At 38.9% G+C, this 26,462-nt stretch overlaps 1 protein-coding gene across 2 annotated transcripts in view; it reads left to right on the plus strand.

The window, feature by feature from the left end:
- Window positions 1-24,712, plus strand: part of LOC144672976 (SWI/SNF-related matrix-associated actin-dependent regulator of chromatin subfamily A member 5) — a 33,791-nt gene extending 9,079 nt beyond the window's left edge. Inside the window, exons 4-24 of one of the 2 annotated variants that reach the window (XM_078535072.1) lie at window positions 831-931; window positions 2,170-2,270; window positions 2,661-2,840; window positions 3,997-4,152; window positions 5,332-5,463; window positions 7,477-7,545; window positions 9,626-9,735; window positions 10,922-11,148; window positions 13,266-13,387; window positions 13,657-13,809; window positions 14,792-14,924; window positions 15,591-15,739; window positions 16,684-16,803; window positions 16,891-17,001; window positions 17,598-17,711; window positions 18,785-18,907; window positions 22,001-22,133; window positions 22,309-22,427; window positions 22,530-22,742; window positions 22,914-23,024; window positions 24,381-24,712. In XM_078535072.1, the coding sequence (XP_078391198.1) occupies window positions 831-931; window positions 2,170-2,270; window positions 2,661-2,840; window positions 3,997-4,152; window positions 5,332-5,463; window positions 7,477-7,545; window positions 9,626-9,735; window positions 10,922-11,148; window positions 13,266-13,387; window positions 13,657-13,809; window positions 14,792-14,924; window positions 15,591-15,739; window positions 16,684-16,803; window positions 16,891-17,001; window positions 17,598-17,711; window positions 18,785-18,907; window positions 22,001-22,133; window positions 22,309-22,427; window positions 22,530-22,742; window positions 22,914-23,024; window positions 24,381-24,446 (2,743 nt within the window). In that variant the 3' untranslated portion in view covers window positions 24,447-24,712. Of the gene's footprint in view, window positions 1-830; window positions 932-2,169; window positions 2,271-2,660; window positions 2,841-3,996; window positions 4,153-5,331; window positions 5,464-7,476; window positions 7,546-9,625; window positions 9,736-10,921; window positions 11,149-13,265; window positions 13,388-13,656; window positions 13,810-14,791; window positions 14,925-15,590; window positions 15,740-16,683; window positions 17,002-17,597; window positions 17,712-18,784; window positions 18,908-22,000; window positions 22,134-22,308; window positions 22,428-22,529; window positions 22,743-22,913; window positions 23,025-24,380 lie in introns of both variants that reach the window. The other variant, XM_078535007.1, reaches the window with a different exon arrangement.
- The last annotated feature ends 1,750 nt before the right edge of the window (window positions 24,713-26,462 follow it).

A 26,462-nucleotide genomic window follows, 5' to 3' on the forward strand; every position in this document is an offset into this window, starting at 1 on the left:
TTTTCTCTTGAGGAATCCAGACCAAGGGGACATACCTTAAAATTAAAACTAAGGCTATTTAGGAGTTAAATCAGGGAATACTTTGTCTCACTTGGTGATGGAAATATGGATATCTGCCCCAAATGGCTGTGTGTGCTAGGCAATTGAAATTTTCTGAACTGAGATCATTGAATTTATTGTTGGGTACGGTATTGAGCGATATTGAAGCAACAGCAAGCAGGAGGTCCGGTTCAGGCATGATCTAATTGAATGTCTGAACAGATGCCCTAGGCTGCATGTCCTACACCTATTTCTCTGTTTTTTAAAGATGAAACAGCATCTTAGTCACCCAGTGTTAAAATATCTTGCACTTAAGTAGACATGGAATTTCTGTCAAATGCATTAAAAACACTGGAGTTCTTAAATTTGTCACAAGTATGATTGAAGGGCATGTTGACATACTAGTTAACTGAACTATTGACGCAAAAGATTTATACGTGTTGTAGATATCTAATTTATTAAAAATACTAATACAACTTGTAGTCTGTACTGGTCTTGAAAGAGTGCAAGTATTTAAATAACAGATTTCAAAGTTTAGATTTAGGTTCAGCTTTAAATTAAAATAATGGCCACCTGAGTTAATTGCAAGTTTGCATTTTAGTTCAGTAACATGCTGTACTTCTACTAAGCTTGCCCACAAAGTTAATGCACAATCTCCAAGAGAATTTGTAAGGTGCTGTTTATTCTGAAGTGACTTGTGGATTTGAAATTGGCAGTCATAACATCTCACTTAAAACGGTTGGAAAATAATAGTAATGCCTCGCATAAAACAATTCACTTTTAATTCTTAGTTATCGGCATCGCCGTACAGAACAGGAAGAGGATGAAGAACTACTATCAGAAAACAGCAAGACAACCAATGTCTGCACAAGGTTTGAAGAATCCCCATCATGTATGTAAAGCCATTTTATTCATTATTTCACACATGAGTTAATGTAGCTCAGAGTTTTCACTACCTTTTCCCAATTGCTTTCATGTTTTTTAGTCACCATTCATTGATTTGCAGTATTCAGTTTTATCAAGATAGTCAAAACTAGACTTGTAGAACATTTAACATTGCTGTAATTAAATCTTCAAACCAAAAACAGCACTTGTCATTTTCCCAGCTTAATTGGCTGTATTCATTGGCACAAGGGGTCTTTTTAATGGAACAATCTGCTAATTGTGATGGACAGCACAGGCTCACTCCAGTCTAACTTGTAATCTGACATTTAAAAAATTTCTGACTCATGACTGGACATTGTCAATATTGAGTGTTTTGAGGTCAAGTTCAGCATGCATAAATGCAGGGTGAAGCTCAATGCCTTATGCCAGTTGAAATATGTGCTTCATGTATCAGCCCTTCACCCTGACCTTTGGCACATTTTGTTCAGTTTTACCCTCTCAACCAGTGAGCACAAGGAACTGAGTTGAAACTGCTCCAGCTTATTTTTTCATGGGGCCTTAGCAACCATTAAAAGGATGAAATCTTCATATTAGCCTGGACCACATTAAAACGAACCATTGTTTTCATGAGGAGTGATTGGATTGTGTGCAGATAACACACACACCTTTTGATGTTGATCATCATGTATAATCAGTTCCGTATCCTATGAAATGGTGGGCTGAATGATCTGTTCTCCCAGAAAGCATTTCTCCAATCATAATATGTTAAAAATCCCTGTAGTAACCATGCAATGATTTCTTACAAAGCAATCAAGACCAGTAAACTTGTTTTCCTCACCATCACCCCTTCTCCCTGCCCTCACTCCCAATCTTACACATTCTGCCTTAGTGAAGTTTAAGTACTCTGTTTAACTGTTTAAGTCTCTGTTTATTATTTAGCCTTGGTTAACGGTCAATTTAGCTGCTATAGAATGGTGGTAGTCTCAGTGAAGTACACCATCTTTGTTTTGGAGTCTGCGTCTGAATGCTGACATTATGCAAACGTTGAGATCCTGATACCAATTTGATTGGGCTGCTTGCTTTTTGTTGTCTCAAAGCTATCATGATGCTTTCAGTTAAATGGTTCCTGATACAGTAATACTTTTTGTTTTGGTCATGGCAATGATTTCATATCCACTTAAGCTGTGTTCTGTGCAGACCTTTGCAAAGGTTGCAGGTTCTAAATGTTTGGGATCTCTTCCACAGATGTAAAAGGAGGGAAACTTCGAGACTACCAGATCCGTGGACTGAATTGGCTGATTTCTTTATATGAGAATGGTATTAATGGTATCCTGGCAGATGAAATGGTATGAATATACATTGATTGTGGACATAACAGTGGTTTGTTGTAGGTATTAAAGGATTTGATGAAAGTAGATATCCCGGCTGTTCAAGGGTGTGTCATACAAAGAGTAGCGGAAACCTAAGACATTTGTTTTTTCCCTCTTCCTCCCTGCCCCAATGTACCTTTTTATTTAAAAAAAATCCTGAGGTATGGTCAGTTTAGACATGTCAAAACTGAGGTTTTTGTTAGATAAAGGCATTAAGGGAAATGGAACCAAGGCAGATAAATTGAGTTACAATGTAGATAAGCCGTGGTCTAATTAAATGGCAGAATAGGCTTGAAGGGCAACCCTGATTTTTTTTAAAAATGTCTTTGGTTATAAGAGACTTAATTATTGTACTTCACTTAACAGGGTCTCGGGAAGACTTTGCAAACTATTGCTCTTCTTGGGTACATGAAACATTACAGAAACATTCCTGGACCTCACATGGTTCTAGTTCCTAAATCTACACTGCACAACTGGATGCTGGAATTCAAGAGATGGATACCAACTCTTCGAGCTATTTGTTTAATAGGTGACAAGGACCAAAGGGTAAGAACTGTGTTTTATGTTCCTGAAAATATTGTTGGACAATACAGCTGGCACCTAGAGTTCAATTTGTAAATGCATTGCACATTGTGGAAGTAAGCTGTGCAATGCTCGTTGGATCTCCTGCCCTGTATTGGCTGACGCCAGTAGGAAAATACAACTACCCTTTCTGCCCCAGCATCAGGTCGAGAAAAATCAGCCAGGATTTTTAGGGATGCTTGCTATCTTGACATCCTATCACACTTACCAAATAGAAATTAAATGGTCTACTTGCTGTCAAAATGTGCATGTGATACATTGATGAGGTACGAAAGGGCATCCAGCATCTGTTGGACAGTGTCGAGAGAGTCAGTACTTTCACGGGAACAAGATTTTCCTCCAATTCTTTTTTATAAACACAGACCTTTAAACCATGTCAGGAAATTTTAAAGTATCTTGTTTGAATCACTGAATAAATAACTATTAGCACTTTGTGTTATACAACAATAAATGAAGAGCTCGTAAAGCTTGGGATATAATTTTAATATAAAAGTTAAAAACTAAAATGAAATTTTGTATATGGGCATTGTTCAGACTTTAATATTAGTCCCACCTTTCACTTGCACTGTATTGCATTTACTTATGTTCACTCTCTCTAAGAACATGTTTACAATATACACAAGGAAAATGGATCTGTTACCAGTGTTACTGTCTGCCCTCAAGGTTCCTCGAGACTGACTATGGTGATTGGCTTTTCTTCTTTGCTCTGCACAACTAAAATCAGAGATTTGTCATGCACGTAATCTTGAGTGTAAATTTGCAAATATGTTCAAATATATTGTTGTAATTTATTACTCAGTACAATATTAAAGGAAAGTTTATGCTTGCTTTTCAACACTCTGGTCAGGATTTTCTGGTCCTCCCAGCAGCGGGCAAAGTCGCAGGCAGGACAGGAAAATTTGGAGAGTGGCCAAAAGTCAGTTGACCTTTGACCGCTCTCCAAATTTTCCCATCCTGCCCACGACAATGCCCACTGCTGGCAGGACTGGGTAATCCCACCGTCACTGTTTTATTCAATTAAATTTGGCTGATTAATACCTGTCATAAGATCTGTTTCTACTGTATCTTAGTATCATTCTAGAATGAAAACTGCAACTTATCCCTCTTCTTACTTTATCAGGCTGCTTTCATCAGAGATGTCCTCCTTCCTGGAGAGTGGGATGTCTGTGTGACATCATATGAAATGCTGATCAGGGAGAAATCTGTTTTCAAAAAGTTTAATTGGAGATATCTGGTTATAGATGAAGCTCACAGGATCAAAAATGAAAAATCCAAGGTAAGTTTATCTTCCCTCCATTCTCTCTGCACTCTTTCCCCTTCCCACCCATTAACACAAGAATTAATGGTTACCGCTGTAGTAAATGCAATATTTTCTGGCTTATCAGAAGGTGAATTGGGGAGCAGTGCAGGCTTGATTTGTGGCACAAAGCTAAACCTGGTGGTGCCACATTCTGGATGGTATTGGTGCATTCCGAGAAATGTACCTTGGTGTGAGGTTATTTCCGGAACCAGACAGAAAATGAGGCACAAAAGTCTGCCATACACCATTATAACTGGAGAGGGGAATGAAAAGGTAAGATGAAATGGAATGATGAAGAGCAGCAAGAAAAAATGCGGTGGGAATTAAAGTGACTAAAGCAGGGCGGATAAGTAATTGAAGGACAGGAAGGTTGTAATAAAAGGGTGGAAACAAAATCCAGGAATAGAGATTTTGAAATAAAGAAGAGTGATGAATTTTCAGTAATAGCATGTAATCCTGGTTGATATAGTGATGGTTATTTGCTGCTCTATCACTGTTCCTTTACACTTCCATCGGAGTTTTAATAGCCAAACTGAAAGGGCCATTTGTCATCGATAGTATGTAAAACTTGGGGAAAATTGTGCCTTAATCTCTCATAAATGGTTTGCGATTATTCATACTAGTGATATAAATTACTCAAGGGGTTCAGAGATTTCTAGGAAGATTATTGCACGATCAATTATTGTTGCATCCTGAGACTTGATAATTGATCCCTGGGCTTTAAAACTAGCAGGAGAGGGGAGTGGAAATCTTTGAATTTAAAATCAAAGATCACTTCTGCTTATTCAGATCTTAATGTGCTATTGGTTAAAAATTTCAGCCACCTCCCACTTCCATGACCTCTGCTGTGATTTGAAAGAAATGTGATTCAATTGAGGATGGATCTGGAATTGCCCATGTTCTCGTCTTTCAAGTTATAGATAACTATTTGCAATACTGATGTACTATTACTGGACTTCTTGCTTCCTAATGCAAAGCATTTGGCCTTTGGTGCCGCTATATATGAATGCTTGGGAGGAATCACAAACATGAATACACTTCAAAAAATCAGTGATCTTTTGAATTCAGTCTGAATCTACAATTGTAGTGCATGTAATACGATTTGAAATTATACCCAGTTTGTATAGTAATGTTTTTAATATGCTAAACTTGCAGCTGTCTGAAATAGTGAGAGAATTCAAGACAACAAATCGATTATTGCTCACGGGTACACCACTTCAGAATAACCTGCATGAACTTTGGGCTCTGCTCAACTTTCTTCTCCCAGATGTCTTCAATTCATCTGCTGTAAGTACAAGAAAAGCAAATTAACAGTGACTGCACCATTAGTCTAAGGTTTAAGCGCTGTAACTGAACCTGTTTCTTTTTGGAAGGCATGAGAGAATGCTGCGGAATTGTTTTTTTAAACATAGTGTACGGTGAAGCTCTCCCAACTTGATGGAGGGATGTTGTGGGATACAGTAGTTCCTTGCATTGGGAGCAACCAAGTAGCTGAATGGTTGCAGACTGTGTATTAATTTGTTCATAGAACCATAGACCAGTTACAGCGCAGAAAGAGGCCATTCAGCCCATCATGTCTGTGCCGGCCAAAAAGAGGGGGGGGAAAAACTAGCCGCTCATTTTAATCTCACATTCCACCATCTGGTCCGTAGCTTTGCAGGTTACAGCACTTAAGATGCAGATCCAGGTACCTTTTTCATCACCTGCACACATTTTCTGAGCATCATAGTCACCATCTGTGTGAAAGTGCAGAAAAGTGGGTACAGAGTCAAGTGCATAGTGTCTGGTCCTCACCCTTCAAACTGTGCTATTGTCCATTTTTGATGCTCAGTATTACATCTGCCATAAACTACAAAGTACATTTAATCTGCTTGATGTTTCCTTTGCTGACCACTTGAGCAACTCTGCCATCTTGTGTCACAATTGAAAATTACATTAAAAGTATATTGGTGAGATATCTTGTTTTATCTATCTCAATCCACTAATTAGCTATCTTATATTTTAGTTTTTTTGTTAAAGTACCAAAAGCCACAATTAGAACTTACTCAATGCCTAAGTAAGTATTCTCCTTTTGTGTGGATATTGCTGTGGCTGTTCAAAGGATGTTTGACCCATCCTGATCTTTTTTCCTTCTCACAGCTCTGGAAGGAGTTTAGGAATAAGTAGGAGTAGGAATATGACCTCTTTACTTCTGTTCCTTTTGACCCTGGCTAAACCTGCTAACTCACCATATTCCACAATTGAGGAATGGGATCTTCCTTATGTCCATGTCTCCATGACTTAATGGAAAACTCATTGCCATATGAGGAGCCTAATGTTGCCACAACTACTACTATTTGCGTTGATGTAGTGCCTTTATTGTAGCGAAATGCCCCAAGCGGCCAGACAGGAATGTTTGAAACAAAATTTGACTCTGAGCCATGTGAGAGATATCGGGATGGGTGGCTAAAATCTAGCTTAGAGGTAGATTTTAAGGAGCATTTTGACAGATGAGAGAGTAGTTTAGGAAGGGAATTCTAGAGCTCAGGGCCTAGGTAGCTGAAGGCAAGGCTGTCAATAATGGAGCAACTAAAACTGGTGGTGTGCAAGAGGCCAAAATTGGAGGAACACAGAGATCTCTGTGAGTGGAAGACCATGGCAGGTTAGGAAAACAAGGATGAGAATTTTAAAATTGGGTCATTGCCAGACTGGGAGCTGAGGTGGATCAATAAGCGCAGGAGTGGTACCTAAACTGCACTTGATGCAAGTTAGGATATGAGTAGCGGAGTTTTGGATGAGCTTGTTTATGGAAGATGAGAGGCGTGCCAGGAGAGCATTGGAATAGTCATGTCTAGTGGTAAGAGGTGTGGGCTCAGGGTTTCAGCAGCAGATAAGTTGCAGCAGGGATAGAGTTAGGCTTGTTATGGAGTTGGGTGTGGGTAGCCTAAGGGATGAAGTATGAAATTTTTCCATGTCAACCTGCTTATGTGCTTACCAGATGAAACTGCTTTATTGCAGTTATTATGAGCAGTTGCACATCCATTTTATGATACATTATTTGTGAAAAATTTAATTTGGATGCTACCTTTTTTCATTGTCATTCTTGTGCTTCTAGAAATATACAATTTAGAATTTGAGACCATTGGATTTGGAGTTGATAGAAGTAACAGAGAATATGATCAAACTTTTCAGGTTGGAATGACCAACCTGGAGTAGCTGGGGTAGAGCAGGGTGTCAAAATGGTTCAGATTGTCTTCCGTTCACACTGCAAGCTTCATTCCCTAGCCATACACTTCATCCCTCTGTCTTTGTTCTTTGCAGGATTTTGATTCTTGGTTTGACACAAACAACTGTTTTGGAGACCAGAAGCTTGTTGAACGCTTGCATATGGTAATTATTTTATTTTACCTGTATTGTGATGCTGGTGAATCATTAAAATGCAAAATTATTTAGGCCCCATCACTATTAGAACCATTATTCAAAAAATTAGATATTTGTGTGATGAAGGTAATGTGTTCAGAGTAGGTTTGGGGCTAATTTGAAGTAACAGCAAGATTTTAGAACTGTTAATTTATTCATCAAAAATTTGATACGTATATCCCACTAAATGTTTATCCCAGCAGTGTTAAATTTTGAGTTGTTGCATGTGAACTACAATTTAATTTGACTAACGAACTTTATGGTGTGATAAAATTAATACAGTCGCCACCACTTCTTGCAGACATGAACGTGCAAATGTGATTTATCTGCTATACACTGGAATTAAGTGATGGCTCTATTACTATTTAACAAGAATGGTTTCTGCCCAGCCCAATTGCATACTACTTGGTGTGGATTAGAAATGTTAACGGGCACAAAGCTAATTGAATATTTACAACGTATTACGTACTAGTTCTTGCATTCAATAACTGGTGCCCGAAGTAAACGTGGCATTTAAGGTGCCATAATAAGCAACTTTGAAATTGATGTTAACACAGAGATGATTATTGCCTTTCCGCCAATGTAAGCAACTTCCATAGATGTTTTAATGTTAGGGTGGACCTTGTACCCAGATCTGAATAACTTGAATCACTTCAGATGTTACATAATATAGTGAACAAGAGGAGGGACTTCTTAATTTTATTTATCCTCAAATTTCTTTTTTGTCTGTCTCATGTATTGAACCCCTCAGTTGATCTTGGTAACAAAGCCCATGAAGCATCTCCATGGGCTGTTGTAATTGCTAATCCTGAGTGAGTCACCAAAACCAGTGCATTTTAACTGATGCTGGATCTCTGGTAGAACTGCTGCTGATCAGGAAGGAGATTGTTAAATTTCAAAAATTGAAGGGCTTATTTTACATTTTAGGAAGTGCAAGGAAGGGAAAATAGAATAATTTTTATTTATATAAAAGTTGCAAGTCCTTTTCTCCCTGCTCTACCACTTTTTCAGTAGCTGGGGTGGAGAGGTGGGGGGAGGGGGGTCAAAATGGTTTAGATTTGCCTTGTCTTCTGTTCACACTGCAAGCTTCATTCCCTAGCCATACACTTCATCCCTTCGGTCACTGTCTGTCTGAGGCTTAACCAAACTGTTTGCAACCATGACATCCTATTTGACCCTGAGTTTCCAATTCCATATTCTCTCTATTACCAATACCACCTACTTTCACCACCATAACATCATCCGTCCTTGTTCAATCTCTTTGTTACCATTAGGTTCTCCTAACCAGCCTACCACCTCGCACCACACGCAAGTTTGAATTCACCCAAAACAGCTGCTAATGTGAAGTTCTGTCCAGCCCGTGCTCACTGACTTCCTTTGGTTCTTGGTCTGGCAACATCTCAATTTTAAAATTCTTAACCTCATTTTCAAATACTTGTACGTCCTTGCCCCTCCCTATCTCTGTAAATATCTTGCAGCCCTCAGATTTCTGCACTCCTCCAGTTCTGGCCATTTGCGCATCGCTGATGGTCAACCTTCAGTTGATCAGGACCAAAGCTCTGGAATTCCCTCCCTAAATCTCTCTGCCTCTCTACCTCACCCTTCTTTAAGACAGTACTTAAAAACTGTTTTGACCAAAATTTTGGTCATTGCAATGGTTTTTCTTTTGGTAGTTCGGTGTCATATTTTGTCTCATAGTTGCCCCTGTGATTACTCTGTAGACATTTTACTACTTTAAAGTTGCTGTAAAAATGCAAGTTGTTGAAGAATGAAGTGAGTTTAAGTTTACTTGGGGGTTGGTTTCTAAGTTGGGATTTGTTATGTTGCAAAATAAAGCTGTTTCTAATCTGAAATTGTAAGTGCTTTCATGTAAATGAATATTTAGCCTATATCTAGATGTGCCTCAACTCTTGGCTTGTTAAACTGTTTTTTTAACCTCTACTTCAGTCCACAAGACTGTTAAATATAGCTTTTGTAACATTGCATTATTTTGCTTAACCTCCATGGGCACCATCAGTGTGTAAAGAGCATGTATTCTAACCTGAATTAGGTATTGCGACCCTTCCTCCTTCGACGTATTAAAGCTGAGGTAGAAAAGAGTCTGCCACCAAAAAAGGAAGTCAAAATGTATGTAGGACTTAGTAAAATGCAACGGGAATGGTGAGTATACAACTTGTGAATATTAATGTGCTGCATTGTGAAGCATGGCATAATCTTGCAACAATTCATCGAACTTGCACTGCACTTTAAGCATCAATTAGAGCGTTGGTAGAACTAAGGGAATAGATTCACCAGTGTGATTTTTACCCAGGGCACCATGCTATCTAATGCTGACTCCCTACTATTAGTGGTCTTGCTTGCTTCTGATCTGTATGGTTTTTGTGTTTGGGATTCTAACTTTTCTCTCAATCATTTGAATGATTTTTGCCCTAATCGGAAGACAGACTTAGATTATATTGAATTCATACTGGACAGTTGCCATGCACGTGTGACTATTACAGTGCTTTAAAACTTCTTTGCTCTCACTTTCGGGCTTTTTTCACATTCCTTTCTATTTTACAACCCAATTATTTTTTAAAAATTCTTCAGATACTCACCTGATTAGGTACCAGTGAGGTGTCCCTCAAAATTTATTAACAACATCTATCGAGTAGTTAAGGAGAACTCAGCAATGCCCTTTAACAATAGATTGCATTTGTATTGCACAGTATCATTGCCTCCGGATGAGATCAGAACTAGATGACGTAAATATAAGATAGTCGCTAATAAATCTAATAGGAATTATGGAGCAACAACTTAAAAAATGTGGAACTCATTACCACAAGGAGACGCATAGCATAGATGCATTGTAGGAAAGTTTGTTAAACACAGGAGGGAGAAAGGAATAGAAGGTGGGAGGAGACGCATATGGATCATAACCATTGGCCTGGAATTGTTCATCCAAATGGCCTGTTTCTGTGCTACAAATACTTTGTTCCAGAGTACTTCATATTGCTCAAATCCAAATTACATGTAAAGGAATATTCCCACCCACTTCAAACCCTGGTCCCTCTATCCCTGGTAATTTATGGATTGTACTTCCTATCAAAGAACAAATTGTTGAGTGTATATTGGTCATTAGATATAGGTTTCAATATCTATGAGGTTTAGATAAAGCATCCTGTTTAAATATGCTAAGACTCCCCTGGTACATGAGAGGGTGGAATGTGGTTTCTAGGCTTTGTCCTAGATACCTATGGAACAAAGCAATCATTTTAGTTTGTAATTACTTTTCTGTTGAACTGCACAAAAAATGAGTTTATCTACAAGTTCATCTGACCAGTTTTAATTCTGGCCTTGCTCACAGGTACACCAGGATATTAATGAAGGATATTGACATCCTGAACTCCTCAGGGAAAATGGACAAAATGCGTCTATTGAATATATTGATGCAACTGCGCAAGTGCTGCAACCACCCCTATTTGTTTGATGGAGCTGAGCCTGGCCCACCTTACACTACTGATACTCACTTGGTAGTTAACAGTGGAAAAATGGTGGTATTGGACAAACTGCTGCCGAAAGTGAAGGAGCAAGGTCAGCTGCACGCCTGTTCAAGGCTTTTGTTTCCCTTTCAGTCTTTCTGTAGGGATGAAAAATATCCCCACTGCTTCTGAACTAGAAATCTTCAAAAGAATTAAAGGATTTGGTATTTTCAAGAGACCATAAATACTGCCTAGTAAGTGGGACTAGGGGTGGCAAACGTAGCTGCAATATTCCAAAGCATTAGATGCAAATTTATGATTGTCAAGCCATGATGAAAGGGAAGATAGTTGAAAGCATTCCAAAAGGTGTTATAAATTAATATGCAATAAGCGCTGGAATCAACAATGGTTTTAGACATAATAGGACATACAAAGAAGTTTACTCCAATGTTCTTGGGATAACTAAACTAAAACACGAGGATAACCCAGGGGTTGTAAATTAGATTTTTAGAATATATTCAATAAAATCAGTTACTGGAGAGTAATTATAGTAATAAAGTTTATGGTTTGTGAAATAGATGATATTGTCTCAATGGATTGAGAATTGGCTTAATATTAAAGATCCTGCTTTGGGAGGGTGTAGATTCAGATTCAGATTTGACTGAAAATTCAAAGAGCGGACTGGTCACTCACACTTGAATGAATGACTAAATTAATTGAGACTTGAGATCAGGAGTAATTGAACAAAAACTAACGTGTAGTCCAGCCCATTTATCAGGAAACCCAGCGGAGTGGAAAATATAACATCCTGTACTTAGATCAGCTATAAACAACTGCCTGCCTGGTCATCTTGTGTATCTGATGACAAACTTTGTCAGGCTCTGGAGCACTACTGTATTGTACTTGTGCTACATACTGGGTGACCAAAAATGAATCAAAAATAGGGGAGGATTTTTAGTAAATGAAAGGGGGATTGCAATGTTTGGCATTGATAGTGTGCAAGGATTTCCATTGGCAATACTTAAAGAATTTGGAAATTATCACTAATCATAACATGGCAGCATTTAACATGTGCAGCAAGGTACCACAATTGTCCACAGATGCTGCCTGACTTGCTGAACATTTCCAGCACTTTGTTTTTATTTCAGATTTCCAGTATCCACAGTATTTTGCTTTTATTTCACAGGTTTTAATGACCTGTTAAAAATCAATAGTGTGTCTTGTTCTGAAATGACCTCTGTTTTAGTCACCCTAAGCCAATGAATGTAAACGTGTTGAAAAGGATTCAGAAGAAAGTAATTCAGATTTCAGGCTGAGTTAAGAAAGGCTAGAGTAAATGCAGGAATTTATTTGCTGGAGGAAAAAGGTTAAGGGGGAACAAAGATTTTAAATGGTGTAAAATATGGGCACGGTTTCAGTAAGGAAGCTGTTTAACTTGGACACGTATATAACCAGTGGGTACGAGTGGAAAATTTTGAAAGCTTGAGCATGATTAGAAAAGCCTGCCGCGCACCCATCCATCGAGGCTGGGGCTGCCAATAAACTGGCTGATTCAGCATTGGATATTCTTTATTGGAGAGTTGGATTACTGAACTGAGGGCTGTAGACCTCTGCAATGCTTGATGGACCCCATCCTCCTCCAAGGGGAAATAGATACGGAGGAGCCTATTGTTCTTAAAATAGTGGGTTAACCTGTTGGGGGAAGGTGACTGGAATAATTGTGGTTTGGGATTGCACCTGTTTCTTGATTTGGGCTTTATTTTTACTGCCCAAACTGCAGCACAGTTGAGAATCCAACTGGAATATAAACCCTTCTAACTCGCTCCCATCAATCAAGGTAGCTGGATTTATTTTAATGTCAAATGGCCATGGGCAGTTCATATTGTGTGAATTATAAACTTGGGAGTTGGTTATGTATGTAAATTTATACATCCTACTGTGTGACTAGTTTGTTAAATTACTCTACAATTCCTGCATGCTACCACTGAAATTTGGTTTCTGTTTTGCACTTCAGTAGATGTAGGTTTTTGAAGCATTTTGTATTTGCACTATGTTTTTGACTATCGATCGACAGATTACCCTGCTATATAATCTTCATTTCAGTATTGCTGAAAAAAGAGACATCGGAGTTTTTCATCTTGCACTGTTCGGAAAAGCTTTGACGCGTGTCTCTTTTTCAGCAACGCTTCAAGTTCTATACTACCAAACAACTAATCATCATTTCCATAGGTTCTCGAGTGTTGATCTTCAGCCAAATGACCAGGGTGCTGGATATCTTGGAAGATTATTGTATGTGGAGAAACTATGAATATTGTAGACTGGATGGACAGACTCCACATGAGGAGAGACAAGTATGTTCCTTGCCCTGTGCTCTCAAAACTGAGTTTGTTTGCAGAAAGTTCCCATCCCATAAATTGATCTGAGGCTCTATTATCTTTGTAAGAATTCTAGACTTAAGTTACAAAACTGATTCTAGTTTTCAAACAAGAAACGTGAATATTCAATTTGAACCTAGCATCTATTTGTATTTTTTAAAATGGAACTTCCCAGCAATTAGTAAAAAGATTGTTCTCAATCCTTTGTACAATACTGGCTTAACTTGTCTCTCTTGTCCCTCCAGGATTCTATTTCTGCTTTCAATTCTCCTGGGAGCTCAAAGTTTATCTTCATGCTAAGCACACGTGCTGGGGGTCTTGGTATAAATCTAGCTACAGCAGATGTAGTAATCCTGTACGACTCTGACTGGAACCCTCAGGTTGACCTCCAAGCTATGGTAAGTAACTGAATAATAGTTATTTGTGTTCTGAAAGCTACGTACTGTTGAACTGAATATATAACTTTCATTTTTGGCTTTAACATCCCAGTTAACACAGTGTTAACTGCCACCGCCACCCCCTCAAATCTTCCATGTGTTGCTCACATGGTTTCTTTAAAACTCTGCTCTACCGAACTGGTAGAAATATTTCAGCAAATGTCTTCTGTTTGCTTCTGTTGTGTTGAATGGAATATGCTGTTGTTTCCAGAATTGAGCTGGTGCGATTTGAGCTGACAGGGCGTTCTGTTTCTCCTCACCAATTACATTCCAACTGCAATTGAGAGTTTGAAAATAAATTTTAAGTAATGGTGTCACTATAAGGAACTGGCTTCTGTGGTTCTATTTTCCACAGAGCAACTATCCACTGATTTTAATAAGTGCTTTGTGATCTCCTAGTGTAAAAGAGCTTTTGAGTTCAAATCCCATTCAATTGTGAAGTTTGAATTAAATTTTATAGCTAGCAGCAAAAAGGGCAGGGCTACCAATTGTCCAGGTGATTCACTAATGTCCTTCAGGGAGGAGTACTTGTGAACTGACAAGCTGCTCAGTGCTCAATTGCTTCATTGACCCACCTGCCAATTATTATAATAAACGCACTTGACAATTAATTAAATAAATACGCGTGCTGCTTTTGATCTCCACACCTGTGCACCCCCCCCCCCCGCCACCCCACAGGAGATAGCTATTATACTTTTGCTGGTTATCGATCAGCCTGGAGATATCTAGGGAGTTGCTTTATCTGCTACCCCTGCATTAAGGTTTTGTTTATCAGGGTTGAAACAAAAACCTTGTTTGAAGTTCTTATATGTCTTATTATCAAAACAATGTTTTCCATAAGATACTGTGCTATTTTTACTGCTGCACATAGAGGAATGTTAATTGAAATTGTCATTTGATGATGTGGATCTGCCGTGTAACTTAATTTGATTCTTTTCTTTAGGATCGAGCCCACAGAATTGGTCAAACAAAAGTAGTCAGAGTATTCCGATTTATAACTGACAACACTGTAGAGGAAAGGATAGTGGAACGTGCTGAAATGAAACTTAGACTGGACTCTATTGTAATTCAGCAAGGTGGGTGTTGAAGTTGGTTGTTTCTTTTGGTGGGTAACTGCATGGGGGAGGGTAGAACAGTGGTCCCATTGTATATTTTAGTGTTTTGAGGCATTAATTTTAAATGGCATAACTGGAAATTTGGGGTGCAAAGAAAAGTGCCAATCATCCCCAGCTTTCACTCCACAATTTTATCTTGCACTCTTCTCTGATTCAGGCAGAAGTATGGCACAGATAATAAAACTTTTGTGCTAGAGATTGTGAATATATTGGATACTATCTCACTATCGTTTTCAGTTTCAAATATCTCAAAATATTTTAAAATTAAACTTCAATATTTTGACAGCTAACTTCTCTAATTGCTGGTGTTTATTTTATGAATTTCATTAAAATAGACCAAGACCTACTACCTAAAGGAACCTGGAATTGTCATCTGGCATACATATTCCTACTTTTTGGTGAAATGGTCCTAAACAATGCAAAAAAGACACACCACCCTCTGTGCAATCTTCCACAGAATAGAGTATGAACAGCCAGTAAAAGTACGCTGTGCAACAAACTTGGTTCAATAGTTTTCACTTTATAGCCTTGTGTATCTGTTGTTTAGTGTGTGAATTTGTGTCTCTTGCATTACCCTCAAGTTCACATCAATGAGCAGATTTATTAATTGTGAAACAATTCTTTTAGGAAGGTTAGTCGATCAGAATCTCAATAAGCTGGGGAAAGATGAAATGTTGCAGATGATTCGTCATGGTGCTACCCACGTGTTTGCCTCTAAAGAGAGTGACATTACTGATGAAGATATCGATGCTATATTAGAGAGGGGTGAAAGAAAGGTAAAACCAACATGCCTGGAAAGGGGGAACACCTTGTTCTGCTATTTCAGTCCTGTGACTCTTGGCTTACTTGTTCAATACTGTTCTTATAGTGCAATATTTCCATAAGCACAATAAATGTCACCTAATCTGCATCTTCATAAAGTTCTGAAAACTGAGTATCAAAAGCTAATTACATTAAACGTATTGTACTGTGATGTTTTTATGCAGTCTTTTTTACTGTTGTCATTGGGCCAAGAGACTTGGGTTTAAACAGTTAGTGTGAAGAAACCCTTAAATTCAGCTTTTGAATTGCTTGTATTATGGCAAAATGATTGTTTCAGTTATTGCTTTTGTGGTAAGTTTTTTTTTGTAAAAATGACTTCACTGTGGGTTTTGGCAAAACAATTCAAATGAATTCATAAGTCTTTGTGAAGTTGGGGGCCATTGAATCAATCTTACTATACTAATGTAGAGTTTTTAGCTGGTAACTAACGCTGAAGTACAAATCTGTATTCTGAAATGGTTGTCATGGGCTTTATACATCAATGTCTTTCCTGCTAAGCAAGTAACTTCACATCACTGGAACTAGTTTTCAACATGATAGGAATTACTCTGCCTAAAGCTGAACTAAAATTCCATTGTTTAAAAACTCCTTAGTTTTAAATGCAATTCTATCCCAACTGCTGAAGCCTTGTGGGATATGAACCAGTACCATGCGCGGAACACAAGTCGAGACAAAACTTTGTCAGCCCACTTGTGGGATATAAATGCCTGCTGTACTAAGATCTTGCAAACCCTATGCATCTTAAAAACCTTGGGTTTTGTTTCCGGATGTTGGATGATTTTTTTTTTGTAGTTTCCCCCCCCTCCCTGAAATATACAAGGACCCCATCCTGTGATGTTGTATTTATTAACAATCACCTTTCAAACTGTGACATCCCCTCTTTCTGTTTTATCTGCAGACAGCGGAGCTGACAGAAAAGCTCTCAAATATGGGTGAAGGTTCACTGAGAAACTTCACAATGGAAACAGAGGTCAGTGTGTACAACTTCGAAGGTGAGGACTATAGGGAGAAGCAAAAGGTAAGTTTGGCTTTGGATGGCTATTTAATTTTATATGTATTATATAATTTTAAAAATGGATTTATTGAAAAGTTGCTTTATCCACAGTTGGCACTAACTGAATGGATCGAACCCCCCAAACGAGAACGTAAAGCAAACTATGCTGTTGATGCTTATTTCCGAGAGGCCCTTCGTGTCAGTGAGCCCAAAGCACCTAAAGTAAGTTTGGATTAGGCACTTACAATGAGATGTTTTCATTTCCTCCTGCGTTTTGCCACTAGTTGAGGTTGCTGATTTTGTTTGTGTGATAGGACATGTAAGACTGCAGTTACTGAAACATAAATTGAGCTCAGTATTGCATTCCAACAAGCTTATCAGTACTGTTTCAACTTGAAGAATTTTAGAGTATTTGTATTTTAGAAATTATTGCTGATTATTCAGAAGACTAGCATGTACACATTCTCCCAAGTACCAGCATACAGTTGAACAGAAAGCGATCATAATCTGTAAAAAGGACCAACACACAACAATTCTTTATATTGATCTGAAAATATTCTATAATCGGTGTCCTTTCTGTTCTGAACAAAAAGGATGAGGAAAAATGCTGCTGGGCTCATTAAAACTTATGTTTGAGACAAGTACCATCTAGAATGTTTCCCATATTCAGACGCACGGTGATTAGATTAAATACCTTAAAGAAAACATAACAACAAAGGTCAACAAAACCCTTGTTAAATCTTATATTCTCACCTGGTCCTGGCTGCTCTTTGCTTGTAGAAATTTAGCTTTGATGCTTTTTTTTTTAATCTGCCTAGGCTCCTCGACCGCCAAAGCAGCCCAATATTCAAGACTTCCAATTCTTTCCCCCTCGACTATTTGAACTGCTAGAGAAAGAAATCCTGTATTACAGAAAAACCATTGGTTACAAGGTAAAGTGTTTGTCTGGAAATTGGTATTTCTGAATTAGCTAGAACAAAGCCTCTAAATTTTATACTAGTACTACTATTTGACCTTGGAAGAGTGATGAAAGTAGTCACTGTTGTGGTATGTGCCTGCATGCCATTGTAATGTAAAGGTGCTCGGCAGAGCAAAGGTTAACGTGGGACTGGAGAATAGCCCTGCCCACGGTATGATTTATAGAATCACGTGGTAATAGTCTAGAGAGAACATTCTGGAACCAATCTGCATGGAGGTAACAGCAACATGCATGATAGTAACCTGGGATCTGTAAACAGTTAACGGTTAACAATAAAAGGTTTATGTTTAAATATACAGGTCTCAAGACCTTATCACTGAGACATCGAAAGAACCCATATTACAATAGCCACCAACCTCTCGCAACAAGGCACCAGTGTCTTGAAGACGATCAGTTTTGATTTGAGCCCATGGCATCGTCCAGTGCCCGCTCTTCTATAAATGGCCACGAGGAGGGTCACGAGGTTGGCCTAATGTGGCTGGTCCTATGTCACTTCCTCCTCTTTTTCTTACTCCTTCCCTCATTTACCCTCACCCCTTTGAATGTGCTAGTTGTTTACTCATGAAAAATTTACCTGAATATTAAAAGCTGTTGTGCAAGAGATCTAGAGAAAGCAAGGGAAACTTATTTGCAGAGTTGAGGCTGTTGAATTTACTTACAAGGTTTATTGAGGCAGTATTTGTGAACATTGAACACTAGATTGGATTAAGATTAAAGTTGTGAGAAACTGGATGGTAAATGAAATTGGAACTATTTGCCATGTGGAGGGTAAATGCTGACATGGACTAGATGGGCCAAAATGGCCCATTTATGCGTACAAGTTCTTTGGATTTCCCAATTTAAAAATGTGCCTCAAGAAGTACGGTGAATCTGCCATTGGAACATCGGCCATTAGTAATCGTTGAATCTGTTTATCTTGCAAATGCCCAGCAATGTTAGTTTATTGTGAATTGAATTGAGCTCTGGGCCAGGGATGAAGAAACACAGAACCCAGGCGTCATTTAAAATTTATGGATTTTACTATAGGTGCCACGTAATCCTGATCTACCAAATTCAGCTCAAGTGCAGAAAGGAGAACAGTGCAAAATTGATGAGGCTGAACCCCTAAATGATGATGAGCTTGAAGAAAAAGAGAAGCTGTTGACACAGGTAATGTTGCTATTTCTTTATATGGTGGGATCTCCAGCAGAACTTTGCTTAGACCTCACCTTGGAATACAACTGTACATGGCTCTCGTCTCCATATTATAAAAAGGATATAGAGGCGCATTGGAGCTCTCAGTTCTTAAATTCTATGAGGTAAAACTGAACAGGCTTAGAGCTCTTTTCTCTATTAAAGAGAAAGCTGAAAGGTGACTTGATAGAGATCTTTCAGATTCTGAAAAGATTTGATAAAGTAGGCTTAAAGAAATATTTCCACTTGTGGGAGAGGCCAAAATAAGACTATGTAATTATGGGACAATAATAAATCCAATAGGGAATTCTGGGGAAACACTTTTATTTTACCCAGAGAATGGTTCGAATGTGGAATTCACTACCACAAGGAGAAGTTGAAGTATAGATGCATTTAAGGGGAAGCTAGATAAGACATGGGAGAAAGGAATAGAAGGTTATACTGGTGAAGAAGGGTTGGAGGAGGCTCCTGTGGAGCATAAACACTGGCATGTATCTGTTGGGCTCATTGACCTATTTCTGTGCTATACATTCTACAATATCAACAGCAGAATCTTACTGAACATGTGGTATGAATTGCTTTAACAATCGCAAAATACAGCCAATGCAGTCAATGCAGAAATATAAACAGAAAAAGTGGGAAACACCTCAACTGGTCAGTCAGCACCTGTGAAGAGAAAAACGAGTTAACATTTCAGGTCAACACCTTTTGTCTGAACTCATCAGTATCTTGAATAACTACCCGGCTTTTGTGAAATTGAGGCTCAGTTGCAATTTAATGGTTAGAAGTTAAATTTTGAAACTATTTCCTGTTTTGGTGTAACTTCAAAACATGATTGTGTTTTCCATATTCAGATTCTAATATTTCGTCCCTGGAAATTTTGGAAGCTAATGTTTCAGGATAAGAGCACTGAGACACTAATGTGTCTATGTACATTCAGCACTAACTTGCAAAACTGTTTAATTATATATTTAAAAATGAGAAGTTGACTTTTTTTGCTATATTGGAACAAAGCTAATCCTTGGCTAGCACTCTTGCTCCTGAGTCATCTTGATTTTTAAAAAATTTATTTATTCGTACATGGGACATGAGCGTCGCTGGCTAGGCCAGCATTTATTGCCCATTCCTAATTGCCCTTGAAAAGGTGGTGCTGAGTGTCAGAAGTACTACTTTCTGGATGAGATGTTGTATTGACATCTCGTCTGCCTTGTACGAAGTCAAAAATCCCGTGGCGATATTGGAAGAAGAGCAGTGGATTTATCCTGGCATCCTGCCAGTATTTATCCCTCAACTAAAGTCAATAAAACAGACCATTACATCATTGCTTTAAAAGTACTTTGTTAATTGAACTACTTTCACATGCCCAGAGGACATTAAAAAAGCACTAAATTAATGCAACGTTTTTTATATATCTATATTTGTCATAGAGGTCTACAGCACAGAAAAAGGCCCTTCAGCCCATTGGTCTGCGCCGGTTCAACAAGTACCTAACTATTCTAATCTCATTTTCCAGCACAAGGCCCCATAGCCTTGTATGCCACGGCATCGCAAGTGCACATCCAAATATTTATTAAATGTTATGAGGGTTTCTGCTTCTACCACCCTTTCAGGCAGTGAGTTCCAGATTCCCACCACCCTCTGGGTGAAAAAATTCTTCCTCACATCCCCTCTAAACCTCCTGCCCCTTACCTTAAATTTATGCCCCCTTGTTATTGATCCCCTCACCAAGGGGAAAAGTTCATTTCTGTCTACCCTATCTGTGCCCCTCATAATTTTATACGTCTCAATCATGTTCCCCCTCAATCTCCTCTGCTCTAGGGAAAATACCCAGGGAAAATAACCCCAGTCTATCCAATCTTTCCTCAAACTTTCCAGCCCAGGCAACATCCTGGTAAATCTCCTCTGCGCTCTCTCTAGTGCAATCATGTCCTTCTTATAATGCGGATTCCAGAACTGCATGCAGTACTCTAGCTGTGGCCTTACCAGTGTTTCATACAGTTCCAGCATAACCTCCCTGCTCTTATAGTCTATACCTCAGCTAATAAAGGCAAGTATCCCATATGCCACCTTAACCCCATATACCACCTTATCTACCTGTCCCGCTACTTTAAGGGACTGATGGACATGCACACCAAGGTCCCTCTGATCCTCAGTACTCCCCAGGGTCCAACCATTCATCGTGTATTCCCGTGCCTTGTTTGTCCTTCCCAAGTTCATCACCTTACACTTATCCAGATTAAATTCCATTTGCAACTGCTCAGCCCATCTGACCAGCCCGTCCATATCCTCCTGTAATCCAAGGCTATCCTCACTATTTACCACCCCACCAATTTTCGTGTCATCTGTGAACTTACTGATCAACCCTCCTACATTCAAGTCGAAATTGTTTATACATACCACAAACAGCAAGGGACCCACTGGACACAGGGATCCAATCACAAAAACACCCCTTGACCATCACCCTCTGCTTCCTGCCACCCGGCCAATTCTGGATCCAATTTGCCAAACTGCCTTGGATCCCATGGGCTCTTACCTTCGTTGTCAGTCTCCCATGCAGGACCTTATCAAAAGCCTTGCTGAAGTCCAAGTAGACTACGTCAAATGCAGTGCCCTCATCTACACACCTGGTTACCTCTTCGAAAAATTCAATCAAATTGGTCAGACTTGACCTCCCCTTAACAAAACCATGCTGACTGTCCTTGATTAATCCCTGCCTCTCCAAGTGTAGATTAATTCTGCCCCTCAGAATTGCTTCCAATAGTTTCCCCACCACTGAGGTTAGACTGACTGGCCTGTAGTTCCCTGTTTATCCCTCCTTGAATTACGGTACCACATTGGCTGTCCTCTGGCACCTCTCCTGTGTCCAGCGAGGTATTGAAAATGATTATATTATTGAAAATTATTTGTATATCTCAAATATTGAATTTTTTGATAAGCTGAAAAGCCTCAAAATTGTGCCTACACCATTACTTCATTTCATGGAATCTGCAGTTCTCTGTTATCTTTAGTTGGTCACTGTTGTCTTGTGTAGTTGTGCATCTATTTGACAACAAAAATGATGTTTGACAGGGATTTACCAGCTGGACAAAAAGAGACTTTAATCAGTTCATCAAGGCAAATGAAAAGTGGGGTCGAGATGATATTGAAAATATTGCCCGTGAAGTAGAGGGGAAAATTCCTGAAGAAGTGATTGAATACTCTGGTAAGGTTTTCAGCCTTTATTTAACAAGTTAGATCTGCTATTTTCTGACAACTTTGTTTTGGAAAGTATGCATTTTACTTTGGTTTTTTTCTGGTCATTCTTGCCACCTCAATCACTTTTTATTATGGCTGAACCTGTTATTGGAGATTCTCTGACTGGCTACTGTTTTTCTTAGCTGTGTTCTGGGAAAGATGTAATGAGCTCCAAGACATTGAAAAAATTATGGCACAAATAGAAAGGGGAGAAGCTAGAATCCAAAGGAGGATCAGCATTAAAAAAGCACTAGACACAAAGGTAATATTCAAATAGGTTCCAATTCCACTCCATTTTGCTTATTAGCTGGGCTATTGCTCTTGGACTTGGTTTACTACAGTAATACTTTCTATCCTTGAACAGATTGGCCGTTACAAAGCACCTTTCCACCAACTGAGAATAGCATACGGCACAAATAAAGGGAAGAATTACACAGAAGAGGAGGACAGATTTCTGATCTGCATGCTGCACAAGCTGGGGTTCGACAAAGAAAATGTTTACGATGAGCTTAGACAATGCATTCGAAACTCTCCACAATTCAGATTCGACTGGTTCCTTAAGTCGAGAACTGCTATGGTAACCAGATTGTTTTGCAAAGAGATTTGGCTTAATGGATTTTTCCAATTAAAAATTTGTTACTGCTTTAAATAGCCCATTAAAAGTAGCCAGTTTATATATAAATGTTTGATTGAATGCTACAGTATTTCAAAGAATTAGACCTATTTTTTGCTTCATTTACACTTTTAGGAGCTCCAAAGGCGATGTAATACTTTAATCACTCTAATAGAAAGAGAAAACTTGGAACTTGAAGAAAAAGAGAAAGCAGAAAGAAAGAAGCGTGGACCAAAAACTACATCGGTAACTTTTTCTTATTCATTATGTTGAGTTTCTCTAGGGACTTATAACCTTGCGATGTAATCTCCAATTTTACTTCATCTCACATTGATTCTTTTTCCCCACTTTGGAGCTGTGGTGGGACTATCGTTAAGGGATTGCTTTACAGTGCTGGTGCTGAACACTTTTTTTTTTAAAAGTTACGTTGAACTTTACAAACTCAAAACAAACATGAGACTTAAAGATACTGTCAAACTAATTGACAAATGATGATTTACACCATCCATGGGCACCACTTTAATACGGCTCATATCTGACTCCTAACCCTTAGATTTTTTTCAAAATTAAATAGTAAAATTGAAGAAGCTATGAAAAGAGATGTAGGAATAGTGTTGGTAAACATGATTATAACTTGGCGTGGTGAGTAAATGCTGACATTAAATGGTTGGACTAAGTGAGTTAAGTGTAAAAAATATGATAGTTACATTTTAGTGATTGTGTTCTGGGGAGTGGTTGTCATCTTGGTTTTATTGAGTGTGGCTTTGTGTGACCTGATTCACCCTTGATATGATGACTTGTTAGTGCACTGCCATATCCAGCTAAGAGTAGAAGAGTGATTTTGATGTCCTATAAAAATATTGTCCCTGACAAAAGTTGAAGATTCTCTTAAATTGTAAAAAAAAATGCTGGAAAGCATTTGGTGGACCAAACTGTTATGGGATTGAAGTCTCTGAGCCTAGACTGTATTTATGGTAGGTTTCCTTCCCCGAAGAGTATTAGTGAACCCATTTGGTTTTGATGACAATCCAACAGCTTCGTATCAATTGATTTCCAGACTTTATTTTTTAAATTCTCAAACTGCCTTGGTGGATTTAAACTTTGATTATACAGACTAGTGGCTCAGGTTTCTGAATTACTAGTTTGGCAATATGACCACCGTATTCCACATTTTTTCAGGTCATTAGTCTGCGGAATTCTATTCCTCAGAGCAGCAGAGGCAAGGTGATCGAACATTTTTAAGGCTGAGTTAGATTTTTGAATGACGAGGGAGTCAAGGGGCATGGGGGTAGACAAGAAAATAGAGGCCACAATCGGATCAGCCATGATCTTATCAAATGGCAGAGAAGGCTCCAAGACCAAATGACCAACTCCTGCTCCAAATTTGTATGTTTGTACATCCCTTCAAAAACTTTGTCCCTCCCAACTAGGTGTACAGGACATCTATTTATTGGTTAAACTCCAATGACTTCATATTCATTAATTGTCATCCACCATTTCAAAATATTTTATTTTATTTTAAACAAACCTATGTTATATACTTGCAATTGAGCGTGTAACTTGGAATAATCAGAGCTCTATTTATAATGCCCTTTGTTTCAGGCACAGAAACGTAAATCAGACGGAGCACCAGATGGACGTGGTCGAAAAAAGAAGCTAAAACTTTGAATTGTCTATGCTCATCATGTCTGCATAGTTAATGTATTTCAGTTCTACTGAGGATGTATAAAGCTTTGATAGCAATCTCGTACGTGGTATTACAGCATCATTCCCACTGTAATAGTAGGAATTAATGTAGTCTAGAGTTTATTGAATTTTAAACAGCTGTGCTGAATATTTTTTTCTACCATGTAATAAAATGGCTTCCATTAAAATCCATGGATTATTTCTACACTTCAGTTTTATATATGAGCCAAATACAATTTTGTCCTGTTTCTGGAGGTCATGTGTTTTTCTTTCTAAATTATTAGTTTAATTTCCCACTAGAACTGCCAGGGTTTCTACAACTGGATAACACAGGATAGCATTATGCTTGATCATGTTGTTACTGAGGCTGTACTGTTGAATATTCACCATCTGTAGTGAAAGTAGAAGAGTTAGTGTCAAACCTGGCACACTCGGGACCAAGACTGTGCTGGATTTTGGGCTTTGCTGCATTTTGGATATGGGACCTGTAATTGGACAGGATGTCAGACTAGTAAACTGTATATGCCTGCTGGATACCACCAGACAGCTCAGAGATGGCCATTTTAAATTCAGGCTACTGACTCTCGGGTAGGTGTTGGAATAAAGGTGGCCTGGAAAATGGAGGTGTCAGTGACCAGGAAGGAAGAGGTAGCAATCAGAAATGGAGGTGACCAGGGGTCCATGTTTTTACTGGACTCCTTCACCTGGTTTTGTATTCAGGCAAGTATTTTTACTTTTTCTGCTAGAGGTTACTAGTGATCCCTTCAAAGACTGTTTAAGCTTTCATACTTGGTGGTTTCATTCAGAGCAAACCAATTGTATAAAGAGAGGGTGGAGCATAAAGTTGGCATTAGGTGTCTTAATCGTAGATGCAAAGACACTAATGCCCCTGAGGTACAGACCCTGGGTGCCTCTTTTTGACGCCAATGCAATATTGCATGTGGACATCTGCCTCAATGTGGGCACTGCCTGGTGTGTTGGACATGTGCAACACAGGCACATCATCAGCCATTTAACTGAATATCAAAAATGTCTGGTTTTTGGATAATGTATCTGTAGTAGTAATGACTAAAGACTTGAACCTTACTTAACCCAATCATTATAAAATAACCAGGGACCATAAGAGGTAATGTGTTTGTGGACCCAGAAGACGTGGGTGCGGTCCTGAATGAACACTTTGCGTCGGTCTTCACAATGAAAAAGGGTAATGCAGACATCAGCGTGGAGGACTGTGAAATTGAGAGAGAGAAGGTACTAGCGGGTTTAGCAGCCTTAAAAGTGGATAAATCTACAGGCCCGGATGAGATGTATCCCAGGCTGTTGAGGGAGGCAAGGGAAGAGATATCAAGGGCCCTGGCAGTAATTTTCAAATCCCCTCTGGCCACAGGTGAGGTGCCAGAGGACTGTTAATGTCCCATTATTGGAAAAGGGAGGAAGGGATAGACCAGGAAATTCACAGGGCAGTCAGTCTAACCTCAGTGGTGGGGAAGTTACTAGAAGAATTCTGAGGGACAGAATATATCTGCACTTGGAGAGACGTGGATTAATCAGGGATGGTCAGCATGGATTTGTTACGGGAAGGTCATGATTGACAAATTTGATTGAATTTTTTCAAGGAGGTAACCATGAGTGTTGATGAGGATGATGCATTTGATGTGGTCTACATGGACTTTAGCAAGGCTTTGATAAGGTCCCTCAAGGCAGACTGGTCAAGTAAGTAGGAGGCAAGGGCAAAGTGGCACATTGGATCCAAATTTGGCTGAGAGGCAGGAAGCAGAGGGATGCTTCTGTGACTGGAAGTCTGTTTCCAGTGGGGTTCTGCAGGGCTTGGTGCTGGGGATTTGGACTTAAATGTAGGGGGTATGATCAAGAAGTTCATGCACAACACAAAAATTGGTAGGATGGCAAATAGTGAGGATAGCCATAAACTGCAGGAGGATATCAATGGACTGGTCAGGTAGGCACAGCAGTGGCAAATGGAATTCAACCAGGAAAAGT

The sequence above is a fragment of the Cetorhinus maximus genome, chromosome 1 (genome assembly GCF_964194155.1).
Source record: "Cetorhinus maximus chromosome 1, sCetMax3.hap1.1, whole genome shotgun sequence".
In the NCBI taxonomy this organism is placed as follows: domain Eukaryota; kingdom Metazoa; phylum Chordata; class Chondrichthyes; order Lamniformes; family Cetorhinidae; genus Cetorhinus; species Cetorhinus maximus.